Source organism: Mauremys reevesii, linkage group 4, assembly GCF_016161935.1.
Source record: "Mauremys reevesii isolate NIE-2019 linkage group 4, ASM1616193v1, whole genome shotgun sequence".
Classification (NCBI taxonomy): domain Eukaryota; kingdom Metazoa; phylum Chordata; order Testudines; family Geoemydidae; genus Mauremys; species Mauremys reevesii.
The window spans coordinates 15,136,844-15,154,241 of record NC_052626.1 but is presented as its reverse complement, the minus strand read 5'-3'; the positions used below and the strand labels follow the sequence as shown (position 1 = coordinate 15,154,241).

Genomic DNA, 17,398 nt, shown 5'->3' with positions numbered 1-17,398 from the left:
AAAATGCAAAGCCCCCTGGACCAGTGGCCAGGACCTGGGCAGTGCGAATGCCACTGAAAATCAACTCGCATGCCGCCTTCGGCATGCGTGCCATAGGCTGCCTACCCCTATGGCATTATTATTATTATTATTATATAACATTTCTAGACCAAATTTAGCAGCCATTTAGAAAACTTTCCCATTAAATAGTAAAGATATTTTTAAGGACTATGATGTTGTGTAATAATTAAGAAAACAGTGATTTAAAATAATAGCACTAGTGTGCTCTAGGTGTTGGTGCTGGATAATCCTAGCCACTTTCACATCACAACAAAACAAACAGATAACCTATTGAAGGAATGATTGCTTATTTTCTTCCATACTTTTGCTAGAGACCCAAACAAACTGAATTTATATCATTGTACTTGGACCATGGTTAACACAGTGAACAAATAGACCTGCACATTGCATTTTTCAGGGGCATAATGTTGGCAGCAGGTTAATTTGATCACAGTGAATCATTTTACTATTAGAGTTTGTCGTTTTCATTTTCTAATAAATGGAAGAATCTCAGGATGTTTAGCAGTTCAGAAGTGTGTCTCTTTGGAATGGGAAGTATGGGAGGGAATTGTCAAAGAAGCTCAATATACCTATGTGCCTTATTCCCACTGAATTTTATTGGCAGCTGGGTGCCTTAGGCACCATTGAAAATCCCAGCCGACAACTTTGCAAGGGCAGGAAGTCTCATGAGATTTTCAGGTCTTCCACTTCTGGTTCCAACTGAAACAGAGGTACATAGGAGAGGGTAAAACATTACTAGCCAGAGTTTGTTTTACTATCCAAGGAGTGGCTCAGCTGTATAAAATTCAAGATTGAGTTTCAGTTTGGGTTTTATACAGTGATTGAAATCCGTTCTTGTTTTTGTCTGAACTACTTTGACTACCCAGACCATCCAGTTATACCATTACTGTTCTCCTATAGTTGCCTTTAGCCACTGGGCTGTGCATTTACTGTGGAATTATCCTGTTCTGAGGGATATCTGGGAGGCAAACAAAGGTGTCTTTTGAACTTGGGTTAGCTAACCTGAGTTAAAATAGGTTAGCTGCTCAAGTTCAACTTCAGGGGCTGCCCTATAGGCTAGAACTCGCACTGCTATTGTCATCACTTCCATTTTAACCTGAGATAGCTAATCTGAATTAAGAACAAACCTCTCTTTGCAGTGTGTAGACATACCCTCAAGTGTGCAGGGGAAGGTTGCCCCTGCTACATACACCACTTCAGGAGAGGCAGCATGCTCAGCCTTCAGTGCCCAGTTCAGCTCCTCTTTATCATCCTCACCCTTTTGGGGTGTCTTGTATCCCATGGGGCACTAGAAGGCATCAGCCCCTGTGCCTGGGGCTCCTCAGGACTTTTCCTTGCACTCTTGTCCCTTGCATACCCATGGCATGGTCAGGCACAATCTGCCCCATAGTGGGAAGATGTAGTCTGATTTTCATTGCTGATTTACCACTTTCAATTCAGTCCATATGTACTAACAGATGGATGGACACAAAGCTCCTGGGGTTAGATAATGGGCTTGCACCTGTGTGGCTGAGAACAGAATTTGGATCACTATCTTCCTGTAGCAACATACATCTGTGCAAAGGACTTGGGTGAATATTCCCCAAAGTGCATTTCTCTAAATGCTTACGTAAGTCAATATAGTGAATGGGGGGAGGGAAGGAAGGGAGAAATCAGGAAAAGCAAACAAAAACAAGGCTTCTTTGTGACCTAATAATTCTTGCCTTGACAAAAATAAATGGCTCAATTATTAATATGTCACATTTTCATTGAATCTCCTGCAAATAAATGTATACCTCCTTCCTGATAAATTAACTGTTGTGCTTCATAAATGACTTTGTTCCGATTTCTTAGGAGCTTAGCACTTTGCACAGAAATACTTTAAGGAAATTATCTGCTTCCTTCACTTCTATATAGATCTTCTAGTTGGCATTTTATGACATGCAACAAATTGCTTCACTTCAAGGATTTCCTCTATGACAGCTACCTGGTTCAAACCCTTATCCCTCAATGGTCATGTCTGTTACAAACCCGGGTTGACTAATGGCATATTTCAGGATGAGCACAGCTGTAGTTTTATCCACTTCTTTCTGTATTCATTGGCAGGAACAGTTCATCATGACTAGGAGCTTCTAAAATTTACTTGCTCCCTTGTCAGCAACAAAATATATTCCTCCCCAAGCTGTACTGTGGTTTGCAAGGCTAAAAGCTAAATGCTGTGGTGATGAGCACACAACAAATGCCTAAGATGAATAGATATGATCAGCCATTGGTCCTCATTGTGGATCGAACTCAGAGTTTTCAGGGTTAAAACTGTGTCCATGATCCTCTACCACTTTTGCTAAAGAATTAACTCCATTAACTGCCATCTATAGTATGTTCTTATCCTCTTAGCACTGAAGGTTCTGGGTTTATTCCCCACTGATAATCCGTGGTGTGATTCCCCACTGATAATCCGTGGTTACAAACGGTTGGCCACAAAGGGATTTGAACGGCTTTGGACCTCAAACAATCAGGATGTGCTTGTCCAGCTTGGGGAAGTATGTAACCCATGCTAGGAAAAGAGGCTTGAAGCCCTCTAGTACACGGGAGGGCAAACTACAGCCTGTGGGCCAGATCCAGCCCATCAGGGTTTTCAGTCTGGCCCATAGGATTGCCAGCCTGGTGGTGCAGCGGGGCTGAGGCAGGCTCCCTGCCCATCCTGGTCCTGTGCTGCTTCCGGAAGCGGCTGGCACCACGTCCCTGTGGCCCCGGGGGAGGGGGAGGCAGAGGGCTCCATGTGCTGCCCTCGCCTGCAGGCACTGCACCTGCCCCCCGCAGTGCCCATTGGCTGGGAACAGGGAACCGTGGCCAATGGGAGCTTCAGGGGTGTTACCCATAGGCGCTGGCAGCGCCCCACCTCACCCCCAGGAGTCACTGCCGGACATGCTGGCCACTTCTGGGAGCAGCACAGGACCAGGACAGGCAGGGAGCCTGCCTTAGCCCCTCTGCATGCCGCTGCCACCCCGGAGCCACTCGAGGTAAGCGGCACTGGGCCAGAGACCGAACCCCGAATCCCTCCTGCACCCTGCACTCCAACCCCCTGTGCTGAGCCCCCTAACTCCCTGCCTTGAGCTCCCTGCTGCACCCTTCCTGCACCCCAACCCCCTGCCCCAGCCCTACATTCATGGCCCTGCATACAATTTTCCCACCCGGATGTGGCCCGCGGGCCAAAAAGTTTGCCCACCCCTGCTCTAGCAGCTGGTTCACATAAGATGACAGGACACAACTACCGCTGCTAGCTGACAGTTACTCCTCCAGGTCAAGCAGTATTAACCTGCATTTTTAACATGATAGATTCCAGACTCAGTTCCCTGGCAACCCAGGATGACAGTTTTCATATCACTACATTTGAGTGATTAAAAATAAATATAAATAAATATGATGACCACAAAAACCCTGGAACTGAACCCTAAAAACTGGAATGTGGGTATTATTCTGATCTCACACTGGCTTTACACCAGTATAATTCCTCGGAGTACAGTGAAGTTACTCCTGATTTACACTCGTGTGAAATCAGAAGTCAGACCCTTTGTCTTTATTTATTCAATGCACCATATAGCCATTGTGAAAATTAGACTACATACAGTACGCAACATTTTTAATACGTGCTCTAACTTCCATTAACTTTAGTGAACAGCCCCTGGAGAAAAGAACCCTTAACTGATAGTTTATATCATGCCTGAAGTCAAACTTCAGTATCAGAAAAGTTACATCTTCTGAAGAATGCCCGCATTGTCTAACCAAAACACACGCCAGCCTCCTCTAGGGATGAGGGTGTCCGACTGGTTGTCTGTCTAACTCCTAACTGGTTGGTTTATGGAGTGTTTCCTGGTCATATGGGACCTGGAGTTCAGAAGTGTTCAGCGTCATAACCGGGCCCAAAACTTCAAAACCTGTCAGTACATCATGTTCTGAGCTCTTTTGAAAATCTCTCTCTTATTTAAGTTTCTAAAGGGATCTTTGTAGTGCAATCACAGGCCGTGCCTGCAGCTTGAGTAGGCATTTGGGTATCTCTACACAGGGATAAAAGACCCATGGGCAAGGCCACAGATGGCTTGGGTCAACTGACTTGGACTCACAGGGCTTGGACTGCAGGGCTAAAAATTGACATTGAGGTTCGGGCTGGAGCCTAAGCCTGAGCATCTACACAATGATTTTTCAGCCCTGAAACCTGAGCCCTGGGAGCCTGAGTCAGCTGAGCTCAGCCAGCCATGGGTTTTTTTATCCCTATTAGCTCAGGTACCAGCAGGGCTGGTTCCAGCTTTTTTGCTGCCCCAAGCGGCGAGAGGAGGGAAAAAAAAAAAAAGGAAAACGATTGAGCTACCGCCGAAATGCCGCCCAGGAAGACGGAGTGAAGGGCCCGCCGCCGAATTGCCGCAGAAGACTGAAGCAGACTGATTGAGCTGCCGCCGAAGTGCCGCTGCTGCCGCCCCAACAACAGACTGACATGCCGCCCTTTTCGATTGGCCACTCCAGGCACTTGCTTCCTTCGCTGGTGCCTGGAGCTGGCCCTGGGTACCAGAGTAGTGAAGCAACAGCAGTGCATGCTTCAGCACAGGCTGTACAAGCCTGCCCGGAGCCCTGGGTAATTACTCGTGGAGCTGGCTTGCACTGAAATGCATCCTGCCGTGGCTCTGCTGCTCCAGTGCCTGAGCTAGGTAGATTAAAGCCAGCATGGGTATGCCTGCTCAAGCTGTAATCACATCCTGGGATTGCACCATAGACATTCCATAAGTGGGAGCTCAGCTCAAAATCTGGCCCCAGTTTTGGATGCAGAGTACGTGAAAGGCTGGCCCTTGGCTTTTCTGAATATCTGTCCCATGGCGCTGCATCCCTTTTTGTTTCCTGATGCACCTCGGCTAGCCACCACTGCAGTGGTATTGTTCACAGAGACAGGAAGTCTCAGCTAACCTGGTCCCCGAGGTTAAAACCAGCATCTTGGTGCTAAGAGACACTATTGCAGGACAAGATATTGAGTGAGATTAGCAGGTTTTGAACTAGAATGAGTACGACTGCACAGAACTAGAAGACATCACAAGTCATGGAGGGTCTGCCCTTCCAGGACAAAATTGCTCCTTGCGCCTGGATCACTACCTGTTTTGAAACTAGAGCATGAGACAGTTTATGAACTTAAAACACATTTTCCAACCTTAGGAGGGTTTTTTTGACTGCCTGTTCTCAGCAAACAAATATTATTATAAATAGGCTCTTTTTGGCAGGGGGCAGGAGTGGTATTTTTGTCCTATTTCCCAGAGGATAAAAATTACCAACATGCTTGAATGTGCATGTTTTCCCACTTTGTGCTATGGGGGTTGCTTGCCATAAGGACTGCTGAAAACCCAGCCTTAGCTGATAGTGTTAATATCATTACTTCGCAGTCACCGCAGAATGTCTTTGCCAGAAAGTCTTTAATAAAAAACATTGCTTCTTTCCCCTTAGAATGGCCGGGGTTGGAAAGGAACTCTCGTGAGTCATCTAGCTCATCTCCCGGCACCGTGGCAGGACTGATCAGCCCAATTTCCCTGCGCAAATTCGTGTTAACTTCCTGTCTGAAAGGCTGAGTATTGACTCTATGCAGATGGTTTATGCTTTTATTTCTCTAATAATCTGATTCAGCTTTGGTTTGGTGCTGGACTAAGGAGCAAGGGACAGGGTCCTGGCACTGTGTTGTGAAGAGAAGGAAGCCCCCCCCCAACCCCTGGCTCCTTTTTCCCACTCCAGCAACACCCTCGTCGCTCTCCCCCCATAGATGGGCAATTTTTACAGCTGTGTCCCCATCCTCTTTGGGAAGGGATTTTACTCACGTCCCCTCCCACCCCAGTGGTGGATGTTTTTTCCAGCAGCTGCCTTTTCCCCCAGAGACCGTTGCTGGAGTCATGTACTTCAGGAGTCATTGCTCTGCAGGGAAGATTCTTCTTCCCCTGCCCAGCAAAGGACAGAATCTCTACTGGTAGCTTGGGGGGGTGCTAAGTTTAGAGACTGACTCTTGTGCCAGCTGAAACAGCATGACCTCAAGATTCTGCCTGCTAGCCCCGTGAGCCCCAGCACACGTGGGGTTGGCAGTAGGGCCTAGCAGAGGGTGCGTGCTGCTCTTTAGCAAAAGAGAAACAAGATGCACTTGGCACTATGTCCCCAAGTCTGTCTGAAGCCATCTTGCCCTGTGACGGTACAATGCTTCCCCTATGCATAGAAACAGCAACATCTGTTGATGGCAGGATTTTGCTCTTAGTTTTAAATTCATGACTATGTATGGCGCAAAACTAATAAAGGACTTAAGATTTAGATGCGATCTAAGGTCCCTTCCAGATTCCTAAGCAGGACTTTGGGGGAAATGAAGAAGTGAATATCCTTGAAAAATCAGTCCCAGGTTTTATCCTGATCCTTTCATTCAGTTAGAAGCCTATTAACCAGCAATCTCCCAGGATTCAGGTAAATGAGCACCCATTTTGAAGGTAGACATCAAATATTATAACTAGCATTGTCACATTTTAAAGGTAAGTAATAATTTGACAAAAGGTGTCCTTCATTTTGAATAGTATCAGGGTAGCCGTGTTAGTCTTCATTTTGAATGACTTTGTCTTGATGGGACAAGTTAAGGAAATATATTTTCTCTTCCCCATCCCCTGCCAGTTCCATGATGTAGTTAGTTAGTTAGTTAGTCCTGGCTATAGCCACTGAAATATTAGGACATAGGAAAGTAGTGGGGTATACAGAGGGAAACAAACAGAATGATAAACTGTGGCACTTGTATGTCCCAATCAGCTAGGCATCTGCAGCAACTCTTCCTAAGTGGACAGCACATGAGAAGAAAGTTCAAGGGAGCATTTTTCATTGACTTAATCAGCAAAGAAACCATTATGCTGATGACTCAGTACAATACGGCCACACCACATCCTGCAGAAATGGAAAGATTTATATAAAGCTAGGGTTTTCTGTTGTTTGGAAGCTCTGGGCAAGTTTTTTCCCCCTTTTTTTCAGCGAGGCGTCTATTCTGGAAATAGTGCTGCCACCTATTGTAAATTGGTCATTCTGTTATAAGAATGAGTTATGTATACATATCTGTCATGTCCATCATTTAGACTTTAAGTTTAACTCACTGCTCAGTATATTACTTGTTGCTCTCTGTGCTTGGATCCAGAGGGATATGAGTCTGCTACCAGCTAGGGGAGTTAGGTCTTTAACTCAAACTATAGATCCTGGGTTCTGACCAAGTAGACAATCATTACATGTAAGCCAGCGGCTAGGGCTCTACAGCGAAGGTGCGCTCTGTGCCATCTATTGGTGGTCCAGAAGAAGAAACAGAATAATTCTTGGATTCCAAGGCCAGAAGGAATCATTGTGATCATCTAGCCTGACCTCCTGTATAACCAGGCCATAAAACCCCAAAATAATTCCTAGAGCAGATCTTTCAGAAAAACACCCAGTCTTGATTTAAAAATTGCAGGTGATGGAGAATCCACCAAAAACCTTAGTATGTTGTTCCAATGGTTAAATTACTCTCACTGCTAAAATTTCACCTTATTTCCAGTCTGAATTTGTTTAGCTTCAACTTCCAGGCAGTGGATCATGTTATCTGTTCCTCTGCTAGTTTGAAGAGCCCATTGTCAAATTTGTATTCGCTTGTACGCAGTGTTGTAGCCATGTTGATCCCAGGATATTAAAGAGACAAGGTGGGTGAGGTAGTATCTTTTATTGGACCAACTTCTGATGGTGAGAGAGACAAGCTTTAAAGCTTACACAGAGCTCCTCCTCAAGTGTAGCTCAAAAGTTTGTCTCCCTCACCAACAGAAGTTTGTCCAATAAAAGATATTACCTCACCCACTGTGTCTCTCTGTTCCCCATGTAGATATTCATAGATTGTGATCGTCACCCCTTAACCTTCCCTTTGTTAAGCTAATTAGGTTGAGCTCTTTGAGTCTATCACTATATAGCATGTTTTCTAATCCGTATGAGCAGATCTTATTTGCATGGGTGACACCTATCTTGCCCGTGTGATCATTTTTGGCTTTTTTGGGTTAAAACATCTAGTCCGACCTCCTGTATTACACAGGCCATAGAATTTCACCCAGTTACCCCAGTATTGAACCCAATAATTTGTGTTTGACTAGAATATCTCCTCCCGAAAGGCAGCCAGCCTCAAATTGAAGACATCCAGAGCTGAAGAGTCTGTAAAACTGCATTAGTGGAGTTTTGTTTTGTAAAACCTGAGGTGGTTTTGATCAATCTCTCAGACTCTCTTGCCTCCCAAAGCTAATGGGGAAACAGGATTCTCACATAAATCCTTTTGGCTTTTGCCAGCAAAATGAACACATTAAGCTTGTCACTATTGACCTGAAAGGGCGAGGGTGTACAAAGGATCAATGCTTTCTTGTCTCAAGGCTGGGGCTCAAATCTGGTAGCCTAGATCTGGGTGAACTTTTTTTTTGGGGGGGGGGGGGGAGGGAGGAGGATGTGTGTGAAACATCCCCCTCAAGTAAAATCACAAATTTGGGTCAGTCATATTCTTGTCCTTTTCTACTGAGTTATCACAAATGTTTGTATGAATGACTTCTCTCTCTTGTTTGCAAGAATGTTTATGGGAAACAAACGTCTCATGAATACACATTGGTGTGAAGATTCACATGTGAAATGTCCACGCAGCTGTCTTCTTGATTCTCCTCCTCCTGTTTATAGAATACTCCTGGGGGAATTCTGCACCAAAAAATTAAAAATTCTGCACACAATATTTTAAAATTCTGCAAAATTCTGCATATTTTATTTATCAAAATAACACAATATAACCACACCAGTTTCAATTATTTTTGGTTATTTATTTCAAAATACCTGCCATCAAGTTTGTCTGTAACAATACAGACATGAAAAAGGATTCAGGAAATGTTTTGAGAAATAGATTTCTTACTAGGCATATTAATACAGAACTCTGAGTAATAATTCATTTAAACTACAATACAAAACCATATTTCCTGCACCCCACAGAAGCAGTGCAAAGCCTTGGGGGAGTCAGCGGTAACGGAGGAGCTGAGGGAGAGGGAAGTAAATTGCTGGAAAGGAGCCTGGGTGTGATCTTGGAGGGTTGTTGGGTATGGGTGGGAAAAGTATGGAACAGTTTTTTTTGGGGGGGGGGGGAGGGAGCGGGGTGGGGCGGGATTGTTAGGGAGCTTCTCCCATGCAGACCCTGGCTGACCTCTAGCCTCTCCCATTCAGTTGGACATATCTGCCCCTGTCCCCATGTGTTTCTGTACCCCATGTGTCCTTGAACCCCACGTCCACATGTGCCCCTTCCCCCCCACTCAGACACCCTTCCCCCATCCCCATGTGTCTCTGTGCCCCTGTCCCTACATGTTCCTGTATCCCCTCCCGGTCTCCATGTGTCTCTGTGCTCCCACCCAGCCACCCCCTGTCCCTATGTAGCTCTGCACCCCCTTCCCCATCACCATGTGGCCCTGCACATCCCTCCCCCCTGTGGCCCTGTGCCTCCATTCCCATTCAGCCCATGACCCAGTCTAAGCTCCCCCACTAGCCCTTATGAGCCTCTGTCTAGCTCCCCCCAGCACCTCACACTGTCTGTCTCCGCATAGCCCCTATCTCCTGACCTGGCCTGCTGCAAAGAAGGCAGCTCTTTCTCTTCCCTTGCTGGCGGGGAGCTGCTGCTTTGTTCAATTGCCACAGCGCCCTCTAGTGGGTAAAAGGCAGAACTGCAGAAGTTATTTTCTGCCGGGAGCTGCTGCTGTTCTTGCACCATAACTCCCTCTGGTGGACAAAAGGCGGAACTGCAACAACATTTCGGCAGAAGCTTTTTTCTGCACAAAAAATTAAAAATATGTGGGGCTCATTAATTATGCACATGGGCAGTAGCACAGAATTCCCCCAGGAGTAATAGAAGTTTCAGTCAGGGGGACAAAAACAGTATCATTTGACTTAGCTAACCACTAACACACCATGAACAATAAAGAGTTGAAGCAAATAGTTTGGGAGCCACTCAACAACTGAGACACGTCCGTATAAAGCATTATCAATCAGTTGAAAATTACAAACATTTCTAAACAATTAGTCTCCTAATTTGTGAACAGAAGAAAGTAACGGCTCTGGTCATGCTACATTGCTGTTAGTTTGCCTGGCTGCAGTCATGACTGAATATTCATTAAGAATACAATATTCATTAACAAATGATTTACAACTCTTGATTTTCTTCATGTGGATTCCTGATTCATAAATTTTCACTAGCTCGTTTAGACAAACGGTTTTTCATGAACCATTCACTTTGACCTTTTTGTGAAGTTTGGCTAATTATGGCACATGGTATTGTTTCTGGTCCCTGTTTGAGTAACTTTTAAAATAGAAAAATAGGAAATAACACACTTTTGAATATGAATTTAGGGAGGAATAAACATTCATACTAAAATCTCTGAAGCTTTCAGGGTTTGTGAACATTTGCACGAATACAGCTAACATTCTTCCACCAATCAGAGTAACCATGGTCATCTTGTTAATATTCCACCAGCTCTGCTGGTGGTTGAACTGAATTTTGCCTTGGTGCAGTCTCAGTCCTAAGTAAACATTTATAACATCACATAGATGGATACAGTTTAACTCACTTTGGCTTGGAGAGCATTGCTCAGAGAAGATCAGCATCAGAATTTTAAAGATGGCATAAAACTGATTTGGCAGAAACTGCTATAAACTATGGAAACTGGCATCTATTGTTATTGCCTGCGCTGTCCTGTTTGCCACTGGGATAGATTTTTTTTGTATGCTTGCCACTAGAAACCAGATGTTTATCTAGCATGTGAAGTTTTTAGCACATGACTTGGATTTTTACTATTCTACAATAAAAGAGCAACCAATGCTCTGAGCATCTTGGACAGTGTTTTAAAAGTACACTGGTAAATAAGCAGCCCCACCAATTAGCCCAGATCAAATCAAAGAGCCCAGTTAGAACATATATATAACAAATTAATCAACCTCCCCACACAGTCCCCAGAGTCCCACACCACTACTACACAGTCCTACCCAACATCCAGCATGGGTACTGATGGAAAGGCTGGCCTTGCCATGTACCCTGAAATTTTACAAATTCACACTCTTAGAGATCGTGGGGGGAATAATAGCAGCTGATCGATGCAGGGGAACAATTCACATATTTATTAACTGGCCTAAAAAGTTGTGTCTTGCAGCTGTTTGCACTGTTAAACCAGTGCGATGCTTTGCTCCAGAAGTGGCTGCATTTCAGTGCTAGGTGAAGTAACTGCCATCTATAGAAGGTCTTTTCTTGCACTCATTGCAATCAACTGCGTTTTGGCTTTGACTTCCTTGGAGCAGGATTGGGACCACAGTTTGCAAAGTGCTTTGAGGTCCCATAGTGTAAAAGGCACTGTATAAATATAGGATAATTATAATCCTCATTGGAGCTTAGCTCCCTGAAATTTGACACAATTCCTTTGCTACACCCTTGTTGCCTATCTCCATTTGCATCAATGATGTGAAAACCTGCCACACATCTGTGGCCCATACAAAGGCTAGAGAGCAGGTAGGGCAAGTTAGTGTAATTTGTGATCTGCTGCTATCAATGGTTCACACCCTATCATCAGTGACAACTGTGCAATTAAGCTGTTCCCAGTTCTGTGCTAGTTAATACGCTGATAGTAAAATATTTTGACATTATCAAAATGAAGCATTGTGACATTATCAAAACACATTTTTTTTCAGACTATCTGTTGCATGGAAAATTTCAACATTTTTACTTTTCATGCTGATTTGGAACAAAGACAGATTTCAAAATGTTGGAATTTCCCATGGAATGGAAATTCTATTTTCTGACTAGCTCTAGTTTTTAATCACGCTAATCAGAGATGGTTTGTCCCACAATAATATATTACTAGCAAAAGACTCTGAGCAATCTGCTTGCTTAGCGTTCTGGGCTTTCTCCTAAAAAACACTTTTCCTTGTTGCTTTGAATGCTTCAGAATTCCAATAAAAATAACTGGGGATAATCTCAGAAACCTAATTCTTCAGTCTCTGCAAATACAGTTGTAAAATCTGCATTTGAATGGGAATAGATATTGTTTCATACATTATATTTATTAATTTTTTACTTCTATTTCTGTTTTGTGTAAACAGCTTTTTAAAAATGGGAATTTAAAATAAATGGGGAGAGGTGGTGGAGAAAAGACATTGTTAATGTGCATCTAGAGCTGAAGCTGCACACATTCATGGGGAAATAAGGGTTTCACATTGCAACATATCAAACTCAGCATTTACACGGTTTTCTTTTTTTGGCCATGTGCCTCTGCTAAACCTGACATGAAGCCATGGTGAAAGCAGAGATTTTCCCATTACAGAATACCAAATCTATGATAAGCCATGCCATGAAAATCTAGTTGAGGAGAAACAGAAAATAAAAAACAAACAAAACTGCTGCAAGATCAGTGATAAGTTTTGCATTATTTATAAAATCTGTTTTTTCAGGGATCTTATAAATAAAAAAAATCATAGGATCGGTAATGTAACATGATGAGGACAACCAACGCTTGCATTAGGAGAACTTAAGCACCAGTCAAGGCATTTTCAGCCTGTTGCACAGTACACATGCTAACTTTTGAAGCACCTGAAAAAGTTGTAAGCAGTTGCTACAGTAAAAGTGGTCTGTGAATACTGTACCTAAACTGTGGTCTTCTTAAGATATGTGTGTCAGCTTGCACTGTGATACAATGATTATCAGCTATGATCTTTGCTATGTTCTGTGAATGGTTGTTCTCTTTTTTCCTAAGACAAGCATGTTCATCATTAAGAATTAAAACTAATGACCACTGCTGCTTTGCTCATCGTCATGCTCTGATATTAAAAACTATTAATACTAAATGCCAGTAAAACAGAGTGAGCTTCATTCTGGCAGCACTGGGTGAGATTTCAGTGATTTTCTCAAAGATTAATTCATAAAAAGGATTTCAGTATTGCAGCTTCTGAATCATTTGCCACGAGGAAAAAGATGACTGACAAAATGTGTGTGTTAGAGTCTGGAGGACTTAAGTGGGCAGAGTTCAGCTTAGAACTTCAAAAACCCCAGACAAGCCTGGCAACTAGTTATGCAAATGCTGAATTATATCCACTGCCTTCAAAGCCCAGTGGAGGTTAATTCAAGTTGTGTTTCTAATTCTGCATATTTGCCAAAAACAAAATGGAAAACAAATAAGTTCTCTCCTAACAAATCCTTCATTGCCCCACTCATATGTGCTGCCATCTAAGCTGTCTGGCTGCCTTCCAAGCCTGAACCACATCCCCGGGCTAGCAGTAACCCCAACATCCCCTTTGACCCATCCTCCTTGATCTCCCTTCGCCTCCCTCTTGGAGTTTTCTGTACCTATTTAGACTTTTTACAAAGTACTTCCTTACCTGCATAGTGGTCAAATACAGTGGGCACGTACTCCTCCGGGAAGGCATCATTGGCATAACTCATCAGCAGACAGGTTTTCCCAACTGCACCATCCCCAACCACCACGCACTTCAACATCTTCTTCACGTTATTGCTGCCGCAGTCGGTGCTGTTGTCATCTTCTTCCTTACAGTTCATTCTTGCTGGTGCTGCTGCTGGTCCCAGGACTTCCAAGTGCACATGAAGGAAAAATGAAGTGCGATTGTACTGACTCTTCCTGAGTTTGGGAGGCTCTCAATCTCAGGAAATCATACTAATATTTCCAGGCTGTTCCAGCCGCCTCTAACAATTCCCATATCAGTAAAGAGAAGCATTGAGGTAAATAAATTATACATCGATTTAAAAAAAAGGATTGTCCTTTCCTGTGAGCTTGAGTCAGGAAACACTCATCCTGTCACAGAGCCCTTGATATTTATTGCGACTTTAAAAATATCAGCAGTCTGAGGTGTTGATTCTCTTCTCCCCTTCTCCAGCTTGGCCAGAGGAATCAGGGATTCCTGCTAAATCCACTCCATTTTCCATTTCATTCCTAACATGGAGGAAAGCTGGAGGTTTTTAATGGAGTTTTTCCTTTCTTTCTTCAGCTTGCTGTGTGTCAGGAAATCATGGGTTTCCTGCTGAATTCCATATTAGGATCAGTGGGCTTGTGAAGGGCTGCAAACAATAGGAGCTCTGTGTGTGTTTGTACTTTAGAGGAACTATGCCAGGACATAGAGTAAGAAAAACACTAGAGGTCTCACTGCGGGCTAAAGTTGTTAAGCTTCCTGTTTCATCTACGCACTGTTCTCCGGGCTGGCTGAGATGAGGCTGGTGCTGACTGATAGATACATAGATGATTTTCAATGGGGAATGCTGTGCAAAATGGGGATTCAGGCTTAAATGAATAAGCAGGGAATGGCAGGAGTGCTACAAGGGAACCAGCCTGTTAAATGTGCAATAGAGTCTATCGTAGGGTTTTCTGCTGCCACCCGTCGCTGTAGTATCGGAGCATCTTGGGGTGTGCTTTTTCTTTTGGGGGTGTTGGTACATGGGAGTAGACTTGAACACAAACGCTTTCCTATGTAAATACCTCTTTAACAATTTGGGTAAAGAAATCAGTCAAGCCAGGGACTAAGAAAATATCCTCTCCTGTCCCCCCCCCCAAAATAAACGAGATTTTTTGCTGATGTAGGGGTGTGTGGAGGGAGGTGGGGTGAAAGAAAGCAGATGGAGAATTAGGAACTACAGCTGTTAAAAGGGAAGGCTGCAGAACAGCCTGCGTAAAACCAGAGTCAAACGGCATAGCTTTTACTCCCTAAAAACTAGAGCAATGTGTGGTCCAGCACAGTTTTGCTGTAGTATTTTATATAGTTCTCCTCCTCCTTTTAATTTTATTATATAACCGTCCCAAAGATCCCACTGTGGGTAAACACTTAGGGCCAAATCTTGCGCTCTCTACTCTTGGAAAACTGTGCAATCTCTAGCAGAAGTGAGTCACTAATTTAAAAACAGCAAAGAATCCTGTGGCACCTTATAGACTAACAGACGTTTTGCAGCATGAGCTTTCGTGGGTGAATACCCACTTCGTCGGATGCAAGGTGCCACAGGACTCTTTGCTGCTTTTACAGATCCAGACTAACACGGCTACCCCTCTGATACTTGACACTAATTTAAAAACAACCCCTTCCTCATGTCAGCCGTTCTCTTCCCTGGGCATCCCAGCGCATGCTGCCTGCTCTGAGTCTGCCTTACTTAGATTGTAGGGCCTCAGAGCGGGGAAACAGATATGGCGTGAATCCACGGTGAGGTAACAACAGGCTTTACTGAGGTGTGACACATGCCCTGCCTAGCTCATGGCTTCCCAGAAACAACAGTCTGCAGCCCCATGGTGTTGGTGGGGAAGCACCTAGGGGTCAGGTTTTAAGAGAGAGACCCCCCCCACCCAAGCAGTAAAGACTAATAGGGCCATCTCTGCCACATAACTACAGTCCTGAGTGGTCACACCCCACTGTTGTAATGCAGCAGGGACCCCCTGAGACACCACCCTTTAAGGGCCCAGTCCAAAGCCCATTAAAGTCAATGGGAGCCAGTGATTTAAATGGGCAGTGGAGCAGGCCCTCACTCCTTGCCCATGGAGCGGCGGATGTGTGTCGAACACTGGGTATTGCAGAGTGAGTCTGTACTAGCCAGAGAGCCGAGTGTGTCTCCGCTGTCTGCCTTTAAACCCTCCTCTGGGGTCTTGTTTGTGACGAACCTTTGATCCACGGTGTGTCCTCCCCCGTTCCTCCTCTTGCTCCCTTTCATGAGCTGATCTAAATACGAAGCCTTAAGGCATCTGCCACAGAGCAGCACTCCATACAACAAGGGTTACGGAGAGGCTCCTGAGTAAACTCTCCACAGCCTGCCTCGCCTTGCTCAGTGTCCTGACAACGTGTGAGTGAGGACCTGGGCAGGACAGGACCCACAGTATCGGCTTCCTTGTCCTACATGGGCAAAGTTACCCAATTACCTAGTGATTTCAATGAAGGGTTTAAGCTGCTCTGTTCTGCTGCCCCTCTCCCTCCTTTAAAGGGACCCTGAAAATTGGCCTTTTGCTGGTGGTTCGGGAAACATTTGGGAGGAATCAGTTTTAATTAAGACCTGACAATAAAGGGATCTAAACCCCTCGCTCTCTCATCTTGGCAGCAGCTATTACAGTGCAGTGTTCACTTTTGGCCATGATCCTGAAGACCAGCTAATGGCTCTCCTTGAAGAGGCCAACACGATGATTTATGATATTAGCTTTAAAGTGAGCAACGCTGACGTCTAGCCCACAAATCTCTTTAATTCAGCACCATCATTTTTCTTTACAAACATAAACAATGTGAATGGACTAGCTTAGCCGATTTACCACCCCCCCCCCAAAAAAAGCATAAAGGTCTGTACCTGAACTAAAAGCATATGTTTTCTTTAACATAGGTTGACCCCATTCACAATGGCCAGATGAAATCATGGTTTAGTTGCAACCAAGTTTAATAACTGTTGTTACCCGTTTCTTTGGGCTGTATAGACAGAGCCACAATTAACCCTTCTGCTGCTCTGGGGCCGTATCTTTTACATCTGTGGTGCTGGCGCTAACTTTGCTGTATGGATTAACAGCTCAGTGCTGCTGAACTTGAGCAACGTTTGAGGCGATGATAGTTGTTTTCTGTAACAGATTGCTGCCCCTAAGATACGTCTCTGAGATTTCCGCTGCAGGGCATGGCGAGCGGTTGAGTGGTTGGTCTCACGTTACCGAATGTTTTTCTTGCCTTCAGTGCTGGGTAATGGATGTTTCTTCAGAACTTTTGATTTCTTAACTGGCAGATTGGAAGTGTCAATGTTGTAGGCACAGCTGATTCTTCTGCTGCATTTCAAATCTCCTGGGGCTATCTCTGCACAGCAGAGCTGAGTGGGAGTTCCGGGTTGGAGGATACGGGGTTGTTGATAGTGATAGGCAAAGCTTGAAAGAGCTGGAAATTTAGTTTTAGGTTTTCTGCCTCTCTAATCTGGATATCAGGTTTGAGTTTTTCAGGTTCTTTTTCATGAAATTCCCAGTGCTTCCTAATTTGCCAGCAGTTCACAAATACTTGAAGAACAGCCTAGTTCCCTCAGAATTTCTGTACCTCCACTTCCAGCCAAAGTCCTAAAGAGATGAGGAGTGTGAACATTCAAAAGACATAAAGAAAAAGTTAACCCAATTCATCCGAATCTCCAAAGAGGCTTGTTTAGCATTTTGGGTAGAGACTACGGTCAGTCTCTTCCTTGTCCAAACCAGTTCGCTCATCAAGGTGCTAGCAAAGGGCACAGCCTCAAGTGGGGAAGCTGACCCAAGCCAATGGGGGAAGTTAGTGGGGGTGGAGGGAACTGTGGAGTGAAACTGTCATTTGA

General features: G+C 44.4%; 1 protein-coding gene across 2 annotated transcripts in view; it reads right to left on the bottom strand.

Annotated features, from left to right (window-relative positions):
• RHOJ (ras homolog family member J) overlaps positions 1-17,398 on the bottom strand; it is a 134,710-nt gene that overhangs the window by 58,913 nt on the left and 58,399 nt on the right. For both annotated transcript variants that reach the window (XM_039537108.1, XM_039537109.1), the window contains 2 exons: positions 16,415-17,153; positions 13,471-13,677 (listed from right to left, as the gene is read on the bottom strand). In XM_039537108.1, the coding sequence (XP_039393042.1) occupies positions 13,471-13,677; positions 16,415-16,481 (274 nt within the window). In that variant the 5' untranslated portion in view covers positions 16,482-17,153. The remainder of the gene's footprint in view (positions 1-13,470; positions 13,678-16,414; positions 17,154-17,398) is intronic.